Source organism: Malaclemys terrapin, chromosome 15 (assembly GCF_027887155.1).
Source record: "Malaclemys terrapin pileata isolate rMalTer1 chromosome 15, rMalTer1.hap1, whole genome shotgun sequence".
In the NCBI taxonomy this organism is placed as follows: domain Eukaryota; kingdom Metazoa; phylum Chordata; order Testudines; family Emydidae; genus Malaclemys; species Malaclemys terrapin.
Window position 1 is genome coordinate 1,829,022 of NC_071519.1, and position 15,835 is coordinate 1,844,856.

At 63.4% G+C, this 15,835-nt stretch overlaps 1 protein-coding gene across 3 annotated transcripts in view; it reads left to right on the forward strand.

Moving 5' to 3' along the window:
• LRCH4 (leucine rich repeats and calponin homology domain containing 4) overlaps positions 1-15,835 on the forward strand; it is a 53,995-nt gene that overhangs the window by 37,751 nt on the left and 409 nt on the right. The window contains exons 11-19 of one of the 3 annotated variants that reach the window (XM_054049565.1): positions 2,663-2,788; positions 2,877-2,936; positions 3,274-3,322; positions 3,412-3,475; positions 4,056-4,169; positions 4,351-4,454; positions 13,534-13,671; positions 14,137-14,214; positions 14,932-15,672. In XM_054049565.1, coding sequence (XP_053905540.1) covers positions 2,663-2,788; positions 2,877-2,936; positions 3,274-3,322; positions 3,412-3,475; positions 4,056-4,169; positions 4,351-4,454; positions 13,534-13,671; positions 14,137-14,214; positions 14,932-15,147 — 949 coding nt within the window. In that variant the 3' untranslated portion in view covers positions 15,148-15,672. Of the gene's footprint in view, positions 1-2,662; positions 2,789-2,876; positions 2,937-3,273; positions 3,323-3,411; positions 3,476-4,055; positions 4,170-4,350; positions 4,455-13,533; positions 13,672-14,136; positions 14,215-14,931; positions 15,673-15,835 lie in introns of those variants that run through there. The other 2 variants (XM_054004807.1, XM_054004808.1) reach the window with 2 other exon arrangements.

The following is a 15,835-nucleotide window of genomic DNA, read 5'->3' on the forward strand; positions in this document are numbered from 1 at the left end:
ATCTCAGGAGTCAGCCCAAACTCACGTAGCAGGGCCTTTTTGAATAGTTCGTAGTCCCCTTTCTCTGCCTCTTCCAGTTGGCGGTACAATGCCACGGCTTTGGGGTCCAGTAAGGGGGTAAGGACCCGGAGTCTGTCCGCGGGATCAACCCGGTGCAGCTCGCAGGCCGTCTCAAAGGCCTCCAGGAAGTCATCCATGTCCTCCCCCTCCTTGTATGGGGCCATGATGCACTTATCAAAGCTCCGTGCAGTCCTGGGTCCCCCCTCACTCACCGCAGCCGGGGGTTCGCTGCCCTTCAATCTCGCCAGTTCCAGTTCATGCTGACGCTGTCTCTCATTCTCTTGTCTCTGTCTCTCTTCATGCTGACGCTGTCTCTCATTCTCCTGTCTCTGTCTCTCTTTCTCCTCCCGTTCATGCTGTCTCTGTTGTTCACGATCCTCCAGCTCTCTCAGTTTTAGCTCTTTCTCCCATTCCAGCCAATTCCGCTCCACGGATGCCGAGCGTCGCCGGGAGGGTCCCCTGCTGGCCGGGGGGGCCACGGCGCCTTCGGTATTTGCTGGGCTCCTCCCCACCCTTCCTCTAGGCATAGGAAGGAGGGGTCTCGGGAAGCCCTCAGCAGCCGGCTGACCACTCCCAGCTGGGACAGACACTGGTGCCTGCGCTGCATTTGCCAGGCTGCTTCCCTGAGACACAGGGATCAGTTCATTCGCGCGATCTTCCGCCTCTAGCTGGGCAATGAGCTGTTCTTTGGTGAGCCTCCCAATGCGCAGCCGCCTCTGCTTGCACAGCTCCACCAGGTCGCTCTTAAGCCGCTTGGCATACATCTTCCTGCTGGCCACTCACCGGCCTGTGTGCTCACAGCTCCCCACAGTTCCCAGGGGGCACCCTAGTGTGCCAGCCCTTCTCGAGGTCACCACCTCTCTGCCAGACCCCCTCAATTAGGTCCCTCTGGGAGGTTCAGGGAGCTTAGACCCCAGCTTGGGGTTCCCTGCGTTGCACCACCCAGCCCCAACCGAAACTAAACTCCCAGCCCCTCCCGCTGCTCCTCTCCTTTGTCCAGTCTCCCGGGCAGAAGGTGTTAATTCTCCCCACCCCCCTTCCTGGCTTAGGTTACAGCTCAGGTAGCTTCCTTCAAGGGAAGTCCCCCCTCCTCACTGCAATCCCCCTGCAACATTCCCAGGTCAAATCTGCCCTGCTCCCTGCTCCGTCACAGCTTCCCCCACCCCTCCCCTAGATATAGGTAGTCAGGGTCTCGGGATGTCCTCGGCAGCAGTCTGACCCCTCCCAGCCATGTCAGGCCCCGGGGCCCACGCTGCATCCGCCGGGTGGCTTCCCTCAGGGACAGGGCTCGGTTCATCCAAGCGATCCCTCTCCTCCAGCCGGGCAATGAGCTGTTCTTTGGTGGACCTCCCAATGCGCAGCCCCCTCTGCTTGCACAGCTCCACCAGGTCGCTCTTAAGGCGTTTAGCATCCATCCTCCTGCTGGCCACTCGCCGGCCTGTGCTCTCCGCTTTCCACCGTTCCAGGGGGACCCCTAGTGTGCCAGCCCCTCTTCAGGTCACCACCTCTCTGCCAGGGTTGAGCTGCAGACTCCTCCGCCCCGGGACCGCTCGCTGCGATCCCCCGGGGACCCTGTTACTGCAACAGTCCTTCTCGCTGGTCACACACTCCCAGGGGTAATAACCGTCTCTCTCCCACTCTTCAGCAGGCCTGGTCCCCGTCAATCCCCCTTCGTTTTACTGCTCCCCAGTCACTTACTGCAGGAAGCGCCGTCCACGGGGTGCAGTAGATCCCAACTCTGCCACCAGTTGTGTCCCCCCACACTCCGTGACAAGGCCCCGCACCCCCGGCTTCATGCGATTCACCATGACTCTCAGCCAGCCAGTAAAGCAGAAGGTTTATTTAGACGACAGGAATACAGTCCAAGACAGGTCTTGCAGGCACAGACAACAGGGCCCCCCTCAGTTAGGTCCAGCTTGGGGTCCCAGGGCATGCCAGCCCACCCCCCTTTGGGGGGTCAGAGCCATCTCTGCCTCCCAGCCATCTCTCCAGCCTCCCTCCAGCCTGCTTCCAGCCCTCCGCTTTCACCGACCCCTCCCACAGCCTTTGTTGAGTTTCCCGGGCTAAGGAGTCGCCTCGCCTTCAACCCCTTTCTGGGTTCTCATGTTACACACTCAGGTATGCGCCCTTGGGCGCCCTCGGGCAGATCCCATCCTCCAATGCAGACTATCCCAGCACACTCCCCTGTCAGCATTCCCAGACCACATTAAGAACAGTCCCAGTTCGTCGTGTAACTGGCTGCCCCGCCCCAGAGGTGGCTGCATCTCAGCACCGGGCGAGGGGGTCCCTGTGTCACCAGCTGCCCTGCCCCAGAGGTGGCTGCATCTCAGCGCCAGGTGAGGGGTCCCCATATAAGCAGCTGCCCCACCCTAGAGGTGGCTGCATCTCAGCACTGGGCGAGGGATCCATGTGTAACCAGCCACCCTGCCGCAGAGGTGGCCGCGTCTCAGCACCAGGCAAGGGGTCTTAGCTGTCATTCAGCTGTAGTAGGTTGTTATCCTCTCGTCTGACATGCCCCCACACACACCCATAGGGGAAACTAAGCTGCGGAGTGCTGGCCCGGGTTCTGCCCCCCACCAATGCCCCCAATCTCGCCCCCCAGGCCCAGCCCTCCCCGGGAAGAGCCCCCCAGCGAGGAGCGGAGGCGTCCTGAGACGCTGCAGATCTGGCAGGAGAGGGAGCGGCAGCAGCAGGCGTTGCGGAGCCAGGCGCTGGAGAAGCGGGACAGGTACGTGGAGGGGGGGCGGGACCCCCGCCGGGACTGTGGGGGGGGTCTCGGTGTCTGCCCCCCCTGACCCTCTCTGCATCTCTTACAGCCTGCCGAGGATGGGAGCCAAAGGCAGCTTCGGCAGCGCGCAGGGCCTGGCGGCCAGCAAGTGAGACCCCTCCCCCCCCACGAGAAATCCCTCCCCTCTGTGCCCCCCCCAGGAGAGGTCCTCTGCCCCCCTCATTGGCAGGTTGCTCCTTTCTCCCCTGGGGCCTTGAAGCCCCATGGAGCTGCTGGGATTCAGGTGCGCACCCCCCCCCCCCATATAAGCTAGAGCTGCCTTGGGGCTGCTCTAACTCTCTCACCCTCTGGAGGTGAGAGTGGCTGAGTGGTTCCCCTCGTCCTCCCCGTATACCCTGCCCCCTCCCCTCCCGGCCAGGATTGGGGGCCCTATCCCAGCGCGGGGGGCACTTCCCGCCCCCTCACCTGGCTCTGTCTCCCCCCAGTGGTCTGTCGGAGAGCAGCAGCATGCCCCGGAGGAAGCCGAGGACCCAGGTGAGAGGGGAGGGACTGGGGTCGGAAGGGGGGGCGGATGGCGCCCCATGGGACTCAGGCTGACTTCCCCCCCGCCACGTCTGTTTCAGGTCACGGAGCAGCCGCCCGGCGTCCCCAGCTCAGCGTCCCCTGGGCAGATGTCCCAGCAGCAGGGTGAGTGCGGGAAGGGGGGTGCGGCCAGGAGAGGGGTAACGCTCAGGTGACCCGGGGGGAGGCCGCGGCAGGAGACATATGGTCAGGGAGTGTCTGCAGGGAGGGGAGTGGGGGCTGCCGGGTCAGAGCAGGGGGGTTGGGAGCCAGGACTCCTGGGTTCTCTCCCCAGCTCTGGGAGGGGAAGGGGTCTGGTGGTTAGAGCAGGGGGGTTGGGAGCCAGGACTCCTGGGTTCTCTCCCCGGCTCTGGGAGGGGATTGGGGGCTGGGAGCCAGGACTCCTGGGTTCTCTCCCCAGCTCTGGGAGGGGAGTGGGGGCTGGTGAGTTAGAGCAGGGGGGGCTGGGAGCCAGGACTCCTGGGTTCTCTCCCCAGCTCTGGGAGGGGAGGGGAGGCTGGTGAGTTAGAGCAGGGGGGCCTGGGAGCCAGGACTCCTGGGTTCTCTCCTGGCTCTGGCATAGCACACGTGTCCCCCTGGGGTAGCTGATCCTGGCTGAAGGGACCTGCAGCGCCGAGGTCCCAGCTGTGCGGTTGGGGGGTGCTGTGGGGCAAGATCTCACCTTCCCTCTCCCCCTGCGCCCCAGAGTCCCTCCCTCCGCCAGTCTCCAGCCCCCCAGCCCGGGAGCCCGGCTCGGCCCAGAAGCCCAGCAGCTTCCTCTTCCGCTCCACGTCCCGGACCGCCATCAAACCCGGCTCCGGTAGGTGGTGCCACGCGGCTCTGCCCCCCTCTGCTGGCGGGCCAGGGTACTGCCGTGGCCCCCGGCAGCTCTGCAGGTCCGGGGTTCGAATCCTGCACGGGGCCGGCAGATCTGCACGGGGCCGCGTGCTCCCCGCCGGCCCTGTGTCTCCGTCCCCTGAGCCCTGCCGTCCTCTCCGCAGCCTGTGCCCCCCACGACTGCACCGCAGACCCCCAGCACCCCCTGCGGCTACGGGCTGGCTCGCACGACCTGGACGAGAAGGAGTTAACAGCTCAGCTCCGCAAGGTACAGCCATGCCCCCCCTCAGCCCCCGGGTCCCCCCGTGAGCTCCTGGCACCGAGTCCCCTGGGTGGGGCTCCTGAGGACCCCCCGACATCCCCCCGGGCTTCGTCTCTCTCCCCGGCAAACCGGTCCACTGGGCGCTTCGTTCCCAGCCCCTCCAGCCGGCTCCTCGCCGGGGACGGCCCTGGCCATGTGGTGCCGGGCTACAGAGTGTGGCCTGGTCTCTGTGCCCCGTTAGCCCGTTGCCGTCACACCTGCCTCTAGGGGTCACTGCACCGATTCCACCCCCTAGATAGAGGAGTGACATGTGGGGAAACCGAAGCGCGCGCACAGTATTCAGACAAAATATTAAAAACGTTCCCACTTCGGCACACCTCCCCACCCCCGCGACCCTGAAAGCTTGGCTGAGATCCCATACCAGAATCTGCAAGGCTGGGAGCCAGGACGCCTGGGTTCTCTCCCCGGCTCTGGGAGGGGAGTGGGGGCTGGTGAGTTACAGCAGGGGGGGGCTGGGAGCCAGGTCGCCTGGGTTCTCTCCCCAGCTCTGGGAGGGAAGTGGGGGCTGGTGGGTCAGAGCAGGGGGGGCCGGGAGCCGGGACTCCTGGGTTCTCTCCCCGGCTCTGGGAGGGGAGTGGGGGCTGGTGGGTTAGAGCGGGGGGGCTGGGAGCCAGGACACTTGGGTTCTCTCCCCGGCTCTGGGAGGGGAGTGGGGGCTGGTGGGTTAGAGCAGGGGGGCTGGGAGCCAGGACTCCTGGGTTCTCTCCCTGGCTCTGGGAGGGGAGTGGGGGCTGGTGAGTTAGAGCAGGGGGGGGCTGGGAGCCAGGACGCCTGGGTTCTCTCACTGGCTCTGGGAGGGGAGTGGGGGCTGGTGGTTAGAGCAGGGGGGCTGGGAGCCAGGACTCCTGGGTTCTCTCCCTGGCTCTGGGAGGGGAGTGGGGGCTGGTGGTTAGAGCAGGGGCGGCTGGGAGCCAGGACTCCTGGGTTCTCTCCCCGGCTCTGGGAGGGGAGTGGGGGCTGGTGGGTTAGAGCAGGGGGGACTGGGAGCCAGGACTCCTGGGTTCTCCCCCCGGCTCTGGGAGGGGAGTGGGGTTCGGTGGGTCAGAGCAGGGGGGGCTGGGAGCCAGGACTCCTGGGTTCTCTCCCCGGCTCTGGGAGGGGAGGGGGGCTGGTGGGTTAGAGCAGGGGGGGCTGGGAGCCAGGACTCCTGGGTTCTCTCCCTGGCTCTGGGAGGGGAGTGGGGGCTGGTGAGTTAGAGCAGGGGGGGGCTGGGAGCCAGGACGCCTGGGTTCTCTCACTGGCTCTGGGAGGGGAGTGGGGGCTGGTGGTTAGAGCAGGGGGGCTGGGAGCCAGGACTCCTGGGTTCTCTCCCTGGCTCTGGGAGGGGAGTGGGGGCTGGTGGTTAGAGCAGGGGCGGCTGGGAGCCAGGACTCCTGGGTTCTCTCCCCGGCTCTGGGAGGGGAGTGGGGGCTGGTGGGTTAGAGCAGGGGGGACTGGGAGCCAGGACTCCTGGGTTCTCCCCCCGGCTCTGGGAGGGGAGTGGGGTTCGGTGGGTCAGAGCAGGGGGGGCTGGGAGCCAGGACTCCTGGGTTCTCTCCCCGGCTCTGGGAGGGGAGGGGGGCTGGTGGGTTAGAGCAGGGGGGGCTGGGAGCCAGGACTCCTGGGTTCTCTCCCCGGCTCTGGGAGGGGAGTGGGGGCTGGTGGTTAGAGCAGGGGGGCTGGGAGCCAGGACTCCTGGGTTCTCTCCCCGGCTCTGGGAGGGGAGTGGGGGCTGGTGGGTTAGAGCAGGGGGGGCTGGGAGCCAGGACTCCTGGGTTCTCTCCCCGGCTCTGGGAGGGGAGGGGGGCTGGTGGGTTAGAGCGGGGGGGCTGGGAGCCAGGACTCCTGGGTTCTCTCCCCGGCTCTGGGAGGGGAGGGGGGCTGGTGGGTTAGAGCAGGGGGGGCTGCGAGCCAGGACTCCTGGGTTCTCTCCCCGGCTCTGGGAGGGGAGTGGGGGCTGGTGGTTAGAGCAGGGGGGCTGGGAGCCAGGACTCCTGGGTTCTCTCCCCGGCTCTGGGAGGGGAGTGGGGGCTGGTGGGTTAGAGCAGGGGGGGCTGGGAGCCAGGACTCCTGGGTTCTCTCCCCGGCTCTGGGAGGGGAGTGGGGGCTGGTGGTTAGAGCAGGGGGGCTGGGAGCCAGGACTCCTGGGTTCTCTCCCCGGCTCTGGGAGGGGAGTGGGGGCTGGTGGGTTAGAGCAGGGGGGGCTGGGAGCCAGGACTCCTGGGTTCTCTCCCCGGCTCTGGGAGGGGAGTGGGGGCTGGTGGGTTAGAGCGGGGGGGCTGGGAGCCAGGACGCCTGGGTTCTCTCCCTGGCTCTGGGAGGGGAGTGGGGACTGGTGGTTAGAGCAGGGGGGGCTGGGAGCCAGGACTCCTGGGTTCTCTCCCTGGCTCTGGGAGGGGAGTGGGGGCTGGTGGGTTAGAGCAGGGGGGCTGGGAGCCAGGACTCCTGGGTTCTCTCCCTGGCTCTGGGAGGGGAGTGGGGGCTGGTGGGTCAGAGCAGGGGGGCTGGGAGCCAGGACTCCTGGGTTCTCTCCCTGGCTCTGGGAGGGGAGTGGGGACTGGTGGGTTAGAGCAGGGGGGCTGGGAGCCAGGACTCCTGGGTTCTCTCCCTGGCTCTGGGAGGGGAGTGGGGACTGGTGGGTTAGGGCAGGGGGGGCTGGGAGCCAGGACGCCTGGGTTCTTCTTCGAGTGCTTGCTCATATCCATTCCATTAGGTGTGTGCGCGCCGCGTGCACGATCGTCGGAAGATTTTCTACCCTAGCAACACCGGCGGGTCGGCTGTGGAGCCCCCTAGAGTGGCGCCTTCATGGCGCTGAATATATACCCCAGCCGACCCGGCGCCCCCTCAGTTCCTTCTTACCGCCCCTGACGGTCGTTGGAACTGTGGAGCGCTGCTTAGCTGTTCTCCACTCTCCCTAGCTTTGTTGGTTATTAGCAGTTATAGTTATAGTGTTTATAGTTAAATAGTTAAATAGTTTTAAAAAAGTTGTTATAGTTGTTCTAAGTAGCTCAGGGGATTAAGGGGGTCGTCTCCCCCTTTCTTCCCCGGCCGCGGGGCCGGGCTCATGCCCAACGCTCCCGGCTTCAAGCAGTGCGCCTCCTGCGCGAAGCCTATGCCCACGAGCGACCCGCACGACTCCTGTCTGAAGTGCCTGGGAGAGTCCCACCAAACAGATAAGTGCAAGATCTGTAAGGCCTTCAGACCAAGGACCAAGAAGGAGCGGGACTTTCGGCTCAGGCAACTCCTGATGGAGGCGGCACTTAGCCCGGACACTCCCTCTACGGGCCAGACCCCGGCGCCTAGCACCTCGGTGCGCAGTGCACCGGCAGCACCGGCTTTGACGACCACGCGAGTGGCGTCAGACAAGCCTCCCCGGCACCGGACCTCGTCGGCACCGCAAGCAGTGCCTCGGCGCCGATCATTATCCCCGGGGCATAAAAAAGCCCATAAAACGGGGACGTCCGTGCCGAAGACGCCAGCTCCCCCAGTGCCGGGGGTAGAGCCGCGTCCGCCGGTGGAGCAAAGGAAACAGGTGCCTCCAGCACCGTCGACTCCGGCACCGAAGCCGTTGAGTCCGGTGCAGATAGCGTCTCCACCGAGGCCGGCGGTGATACAGTGCCTACTGTCGACTCCAGAGACCTTCGCGGCGGCGAGAGACTTAATAGCTCTCACGGAGCCGGCACCGCCTCAACCACCGGCACCGACTGCACCGCTGACTCGCCCGGTCCAGTCGAGGGGGAAACCTGCCTTGATGCGCCCTCCACAAGGACTGGAACCTCGGCACCGCTCCAGGTCCCGAAGCAGGTCCCCACGCCGCTCGCAGTCCCGGCACCGAATATCATCTCGGCACCGGTCGTACTCGCGGCCAAGATCTTCTTCGCGGCACCGCTCTACGTCTCGGCACCGATATGATCGTCGGCACCGATCAACGTCGAGACGTAGCTCTCGGCACCGCTACGGTCGACGCTCGACGTCGAGAGGCCGCTCCCGGCACCGGGCATACTCCAGGTCCTCGTCGAGGTCCAGATCCGACTCCCGGCACCGACGAGGTCATCGGCACCGGTCGCGGTCCCGGCACCGATCGCCGGCACCGCGTGGAGATAGAACATCCCCGGACCGGCACCGTGCGGCACCGCATCCCACGGGATTCGTCTCGACGCACTTGGCACCGCCATGGCCATCGAGATCGGTGTCCCGCTCCTCTGAGGAAGTATCGAGATCGGCATACCCCCCTCAGGGTCAAGCCGAGGAGCAGGACATAGGCCATTGGCAGGAGGTAGCAGAGGACCCTGCTCATGGCCCATCTCACTGGTCGTTCTGGACCCCGTGGGCGTACCATCAGGCGCAAGGGGCTCCAATTGCGTCGACCTCTCGCTCCGGTCACTCCGTCAGAGGGGCCCCGGAGTCCACCATCTCTCGGCCTCCGCCAGGGGGCATGGAGGCCTCTGGGTCCGCACCACCTGACACCCTGGACCCAGGCACAGGTGATGCTCCAGCCCAGGAACAGGGAGACCAGGACCAGCCCTTGGATCCTGTTCCACCGGAGGCATCTTCCTCTTCTTCTCCCGATGAGGCAGTGGCGGGCACATCGTGCACAGGCCCGCCTCCAATAGATCTTCGGGCTCACCAGGATCTTCTGCGCAGGATGGCCCGTAATATGGACCTGCAGGCGGAGGAGATAGTGGAGGTTCACGACCCGATCGTGAATATCCTTGGAGCGGATGCCCCATCGAGGGTAGCGTTACCCCTGATCCGCACGATTCAAATGAATGCGGATACGATATGGCAGACTCCTGCCTCTATCCCACCCACAGCGAGAGGGGTGGAAAGGAAATACTTTGTCCCGTCTAAGGACTATGGGTACTTGTATACCCACCCCCAACCGTGTTCACTGGTGGTGGAATCAGTGAACGCACGAGAGCGCCACGGCCAGCAGGCTGCAGCGCCTAAATCAAAAGAGGCTAAGCGGCTCGATTTGTTTGGCCGTAAGGTTTACTCAGCCGGAGGGCTACAACTTAGAGCAGCGAACCAACAGGCGCTGCTGAGCCGCTACAGTTTCAACTCCTGGAACTCTATGGGGAAGTTTAAGGAGCTGATTCCCCAAGAGTCCAGGGAAGAGTTTGGAGCCATGGTAGAGGAGGGCAAGAAGGTGGCTCGGACCTCCTTGCAGGCCTCCTTGGACATAGCAGACTCAGCTGCGAGGACCCTGGCTTCGGGTATCGCTATGCGTAGGATCTCCTGGCTTCAGGTCTCGGGTTTGCCTCCGGAGCTGCAGCAAACCCTACAGGATCTCCCCTTTGAGGGACACGGATTGTTCTCAGACAAAACGGACTCTCGCCTGCAGAGCCTAAAGGACTCGAGAACAATCATGCGCTCCCTGGGGATGCATGTTGTGGGCCCTCAGCGCAGGCCATTTAGGCCGCAGCCTCAGCGCTTCTACCCCCCCCCACCTCGTCAGAGACAGGACTCGGCCAGGAGGCGAGGGCGAGGTGGTAGAAGAAGGTGGACCGGCCCTCAGCCCGGCCAAAACCAGGGGCCACCTAGACCACCTTCAGGCCCCAGGCAGAACTTTTGAAGGTGCGGTCGAGGACGGCGCCCCAGTCATCCCCCAGGATCCAACCCCCTCCTTTCGGGATCGCCTCTCCCACTTCCACCGTGCTTGGTCCCTTATAACTTCGGACCGTTGGGTCCTCCGCACGGTGGAGAGGGGATACGCTATCCAATTTTCTTCTATCCCCCCCTCCCACCCCCCTTCCCCGTCCCTCTTCAGGGACCCTTCTCACGAGCAACTTCTTATTCAGGAGGTTTCTACGCTCCTGGCCATGGGGGCCATAGAGGAGGTTCCAGTAGAGTTAAGGGGCAGGGGATTTTATTCCCGTTACTTCCTGATCCCCAAGTCCAAAGGAGGTCTGCGGCCCATCTTGGACTTGCGCGGACTCAACAAATTCGTAGTAAAGTTGAAGTTCCGCATGGTCTCTTTGGGGGCCATTATCCCTTCCCTCGATCCTGGAGACTGGTTCGCCGCCCTCGACATGAAAGACGCATACTTTCACATCTCAATTTACCCACCTCACAGACGCTTCCTGCGATTCGTGGTAAACATGGTGCACTACCAATTTGCAGTCCTTCCCTTCGGCCTATCCTCGGCCCCAAGAGTGTTCACGAAATGTATGGCTGTCGTGGCAGCGTACCTTCGTCGGCAAGGGATACAGGTGTTCCCGTACCTAGACGACTGGCTGGTACGCGGTCGCACCAAGGAGCAAGTTCAAGCTCACGTCCACAGAATAGTGCACACATTCAACGAGTTGGGCATCCTACTCAACAAGGACAAATCCACTCTAGAACCTACCCAGAGAATAGAATTCATAGGCGCAGTTCTAGACTCCAGACGTGCACAAGCCATCCTGCCAGACAACCGATTTGGCACCATCATGAGCCTCATTCAAGGGCTCCAGGCGTTCCCAACTACCACGGTGAGGTCGTGCCTTACCCTGCTGGGCCACATGGCTTCCTGCACGTACGTAACCAGGTATGCCAGACTTCGGCTTCGCCCACTTCAAACCTGGGTGTCATCAATATACCGTCCACATCGGGACAGCCTGAACATGGTGGTCACGGTCCCGATCTCGGTCCTGACCTCCCTCACCTGGTGGCTAGATCACAATGTGGTCTGCGAGGGGATGCCATTTCACGCCCCACAACCCTCTCTGCACCTGGTCACAGACGCTTCATCTCTGGGTTGGGGCGCCCATCTCAACGAACACCATACCCAGGGCCTGTGGACTGCATCCCAGCTAGCCCTGCACATCAATGTTCGGGAACTGATGGCGGTGCGCCTGGCGTGCCAGGCATTTCTCAACCTCCTACGTGGCCGATGTGTGTTAGTTCTCATCGACAACACCACGGCCATGTTTTACATCAACAAGCAAGGAGGAGCACGTTCGTCAATCCTATGCCAAGAGGCCATTCGCCTGTGGGACTTCTGCATCGCCCACTCAATCCACCTCACGGCATCGTTCCTCCCTGGAGTCCAGAACACTCTAGCGGACCGACTCAGCAGGTCCTTCCAGACGCACGAGTGGTCTATCCGTCCGGACATCATACATTCCATCTTCCAGAGGTGGGGGTTTCCCCAGATAGACCTGTTTGCATCCCGAGACAACAGGAAGTGCCACGTGTTCTGCTCCCTACAAGGTCGAGCTCCGGGCTCCCTCTCGGATGCGTTTCTCCTTCCCTGGAAAGACCACCTGTTTTACGCCTTCCCTCCGTTTCCTCTGGTCCACAAGGTACTGCTCAAATTGCGCAGAGACCAGGCACAGGTAATTCTGGTCGCTCCAGCGTGGCCGAGACAACATTGGTACACCACACTGTTGGAACTCTCGGTTCAGACACCGATCCCGCTTCCGTTGTATCCGGATCTCATCACGCAGGACCACGGCCGGCTGCGTCACCCCGACCTGCAATCACTCCACCTCACGGCGTGGCTGCTCCATGGTTCACCCAGGCAGAGCAGCAATGCTCGCACTCTGTCCAACAGATTCTGCTGAGCAGTAGGAAGCCCTCAACACGCACCACGTACCTGGCCAAGTGGAAGCGGTTCTCCTGTTGGTGCGAACAACGAGCCACGTCCCCGTTGCAGGCACCCATTCCTCTCATTTTGGAGTATCTCCTCTCCCTAAAACATCAGGGGTTGGCGATATCTTCAATTAGGGTTCACCTGGCCGCTATATCGGCCTTTCACCCAGGGGAACTCGCGTCCTCGGTATTCTCTAACCCGATGGTCGTTAGATTCCTCAAGGGCTTAGACCGGATGTACCCACAACAACGTCAGCCCGTCCCGACGTGGGACCTCAACCTGGTTCTCTCCAAGCTCACAGGTCCTCCATTCGAGCCACTGGCCACCTGTTCACTTCTGTACCTATCCTGGAAGACAGCCTTCCTCGTAGCCATCACCTCAGCAAGGCGCGTTTCTGAACTCAGGGCGCTGACATCCGAGCCCCCTTATACAGTTTTCCATAAGGATAAAGTGCAGCTTCGTCCACATCCTGCCTTTCTCCCTAAGGTGGTTTCTCCTTTTCACATCAACCAGGACATCTTTCTCCCGGTCTTTCATCCCAAACCACATGCCACTCGCCAGGATCAACGCTTGCATTCCCTGGACGTACGAAGGGCCCTGGCCTTCTATATTGACCGCACAAAGCACTTTAGAAAGACGACGCAGCTCTTCGTTGCAGTGGCCGACCGAATGAAAGGCTCACCGGTCTCCTCACAGCGCCTATCCTCCTGGATTACGTCTTGCATCCGGACTTGCTATGACCTGGCAGGTGTCTCAGCACCGCACCTCACCGCTCACTCCACGAGGGCCCAAGCCTCCTCGACTGCTTTCCTGGCACATGTTCCGATACAGGACATTTGTAGAGCGGCGGTTTGGTCATCAGTCCACACGTTTACAGCTCACTATGCACTAGTGCAGCAGTCCAGGGACGATGCTGCCTTCGGATCAGCGGTTTTGCACACGGCAATGTCTCACTCCGACCCCACCACCTAAGTTGGGCTTGGGAGTCACCTAATGGAATGGATATGAGCAAGCACTCGAAGAAGAAAAGACGGTTACTCACCGTTGTAACTGTTGTTCTTCGAGATGTGTTGCTCATATCCATTCCAAACCCGCCCCCCGTCCCCACTGTCGGAGTAGCCGGCAAGAAGGAACTGAGGGGGCGCCGGGTCGGCTGGGGTATATATTCAGCGCCATGAAGGCGCCACTCTAGGGGGCTCCACAGCCGACCCGCCGGTGTTGCTAGGGTAGAAAATCTTCCGACGATCGTGCACGCGGCGCGCACACACCTAATGGAATGGATATGAGCAACACATCTCGAAGAACAACAGTTACAACGGTGAGTAACCGTCTTTTCTCCCCGGCTGTGCCACTGATTTCCCAGGGAAGTAATTTGACCTTCCTCTAGACACCTGTGTGTAAGTTCCCTGCAGTGAGCGTGTGCGTGGGGGGTATCCGTGGCCCCCACCCGCCTGTCTCTCCCCCCCACAGGCCATCGAGTCGCGGCTCAGCGTGACGCTGACAGAGGACCTGGGCGAAGCCCTGGCCAACGGGGCCGTGCTGTGCCAGCTGGCCAACCACCTGCGCCCGCGCTCTGTGCCCTTCATCCACGTCCCGTCTCCTGCCGTGGTGAGTGGGGAGCCCCGCCCCGCCTTGGACGCCTGGGTTCCCGCCCGGCTCGGGAAGGGGAGTGGGGGCTGGTGGGTTAGAGCAGTGGGGGCTTGGAGGCAGGACTCCTGGGTTCTCTCCCCAGCGCTGGGAGGGGGGTGGGGGCTGGTGGTTAGAGCAGGGGGGCTGGGAGCCCGGACTCCGGGGTTCTCTTCCTGGCTCTGGGAGGGAAGTGGGGGCTGGTGGGTCAGAGCAGCGGGGGCTGGGAGCCAGGACTCCTGGGTTCTCTCCCTGGCGCTGGGAGGGGAGTGGGGGCTGGTGGTTAGAGCAGGGGTCTGGGAGCCCGGACTCCTGGGTTCTCTCCCCAGAACTGAGGGCTGGGCTGCGTCTTCTTGAAATGAAACCTGAGCGTCCACATTACGGGACAGCAGCTTGGGCTTCCCTGCTCCCCCCCAGCCCTCTCACCCCTCTCTGCTCTCCCCACAGCCAAAGCTGAACAAGATCAAATGTCGGAAAAACGTGGAGAGCTTCCTGGAGGCCTGTCGCCGAATGGGGGTCCCAGAGGTAATGTGGGGGCTAGGGGCGGGGGGGGACGTCTCTGATTTCTGTGCTGTGCAGCTGGGAGCAGAGAGTCACCTCTCCATGGCACCCCCATGTGGCTGCACTAGTGCAAAGCCCCGCCCCTTCTTGTGCAAAGCCCCGCCCCTCTCACACAAGCCACGCCCCAGGCACAGCTAGGGGTACGGACTCCCAGCTGACAGGCCCCTCGCCCCAGGAGCTGCAGTGCTCTTGGGGTCACCACCCAGAATACCCCTGGGCTGGTGCTGACGGCTCCTGTCCCCCCTTTGCACGGCAGCAGCGTCAGGGCTGAAACCCTGCACGGCTCCCCCGCAGCTGATCATGGGGCCCGTCATACAGCACCCAGGGAGAGAACCCAGGAGTCCTGGCTCCCAGCCCCCCCTGCTCTGACCCACCAGCCCCCACTCCCCTCCCAGAGCCGGGGAGAGAATCCAGGAGTCCTGGCTCCCAGCCCCCACTCCCCTCCCAGAGCCGGGGAGAGAACCCAGGCATCCTGGCTCCCAGCCCCCCCTGCTCTACCCCTCCAGCCCCACTCCCCTCCCCTTCTGGCTCTGGCAGGGTCCCCTGGGTGCTGGCAGATGCAGGGTTGCCAGCCCAGCGCGGTGGGGGGGCCCAGCCGGTCTCATTCCCCCCTTCCCGGTGCCAGCTCCCCAGCAGGTCCCGTAACCTCTCTCCTGTCTTTGTCTCCCTCGCCGGGCCCAGGTCGCCCTCTGCTCCACCTCCGACGTGCTCCAGGGGGATGCCGGGCGGCTCTGGGGCACCGTGTGGGCCTTGCTGCGCCCCGGAGCCGCCGAGGAGAGCCCTGCTGCTGCCCACGCCGCGCCCGCCCTGCCCGGGCCCCTCGCCGGCTTCGCCCTCTTCTATGTCTCCGTGATGTCGCTGCTTTTCCTGGCCTATCACAAGCTCTGGGGCTTCTGAGGAGCCGCGGGGGGGGGGGGGGGGGGGGGCAGCCCTGCCTAGTGCCTTAGAGAGACCCACGGTGGGGTGTGGGGCTGGGTATCCCTCTGGGGCCTGGTGGATCCCCGCTGCCGGCCCCCGACCGCCTTCAAACCCGCCTCCTCCTACAGAGACCTGCTGTGGGTCCCAGAGCCCTGGTGTGGGCCCCACTCCGGGCTCCCCCTTGGGGGGCGAGCTAGCCCCCTTCCCCAGCTCTCCAGTGCCTCTGGGCTGCCCTGCGGCCAGCTCGCTTCGGCTGCCTTAACGCGGTTAAATTATACGGCTCTATATTTGATATATATATTGGAAGGCCGAGCCCGGCCGCCGGGCCCGGCGTGTACAAACGTGTAAATAGCGTGTGGACTCGGGCGGCTCCTTCTCTCTCGGCGATTTCCTGTTGTACGTGTGCCCCGTCCCCTGGCTGCTTTCGGTGTGTCCCGGCCGCCGAGTGTGTGTCATGCCCCCCGCGCTGTCGTGTTCGCTGAGAAATGCAGCACTCCAACCCACCGTGTGGCTTTTGTCTTGGTTTGCGTTGGCTTGTCTGTGCTTTGGCGCGGCCGGGCGGTGGGGATGGGGTGGGGGGCAGTTCACGGGTCACGTGGCGACTGGGGGCCCCCTTGGGCCGGGCGCTGCACAGAACGTGGCCCCGGTGGGTCAGCCTCGCACAGGA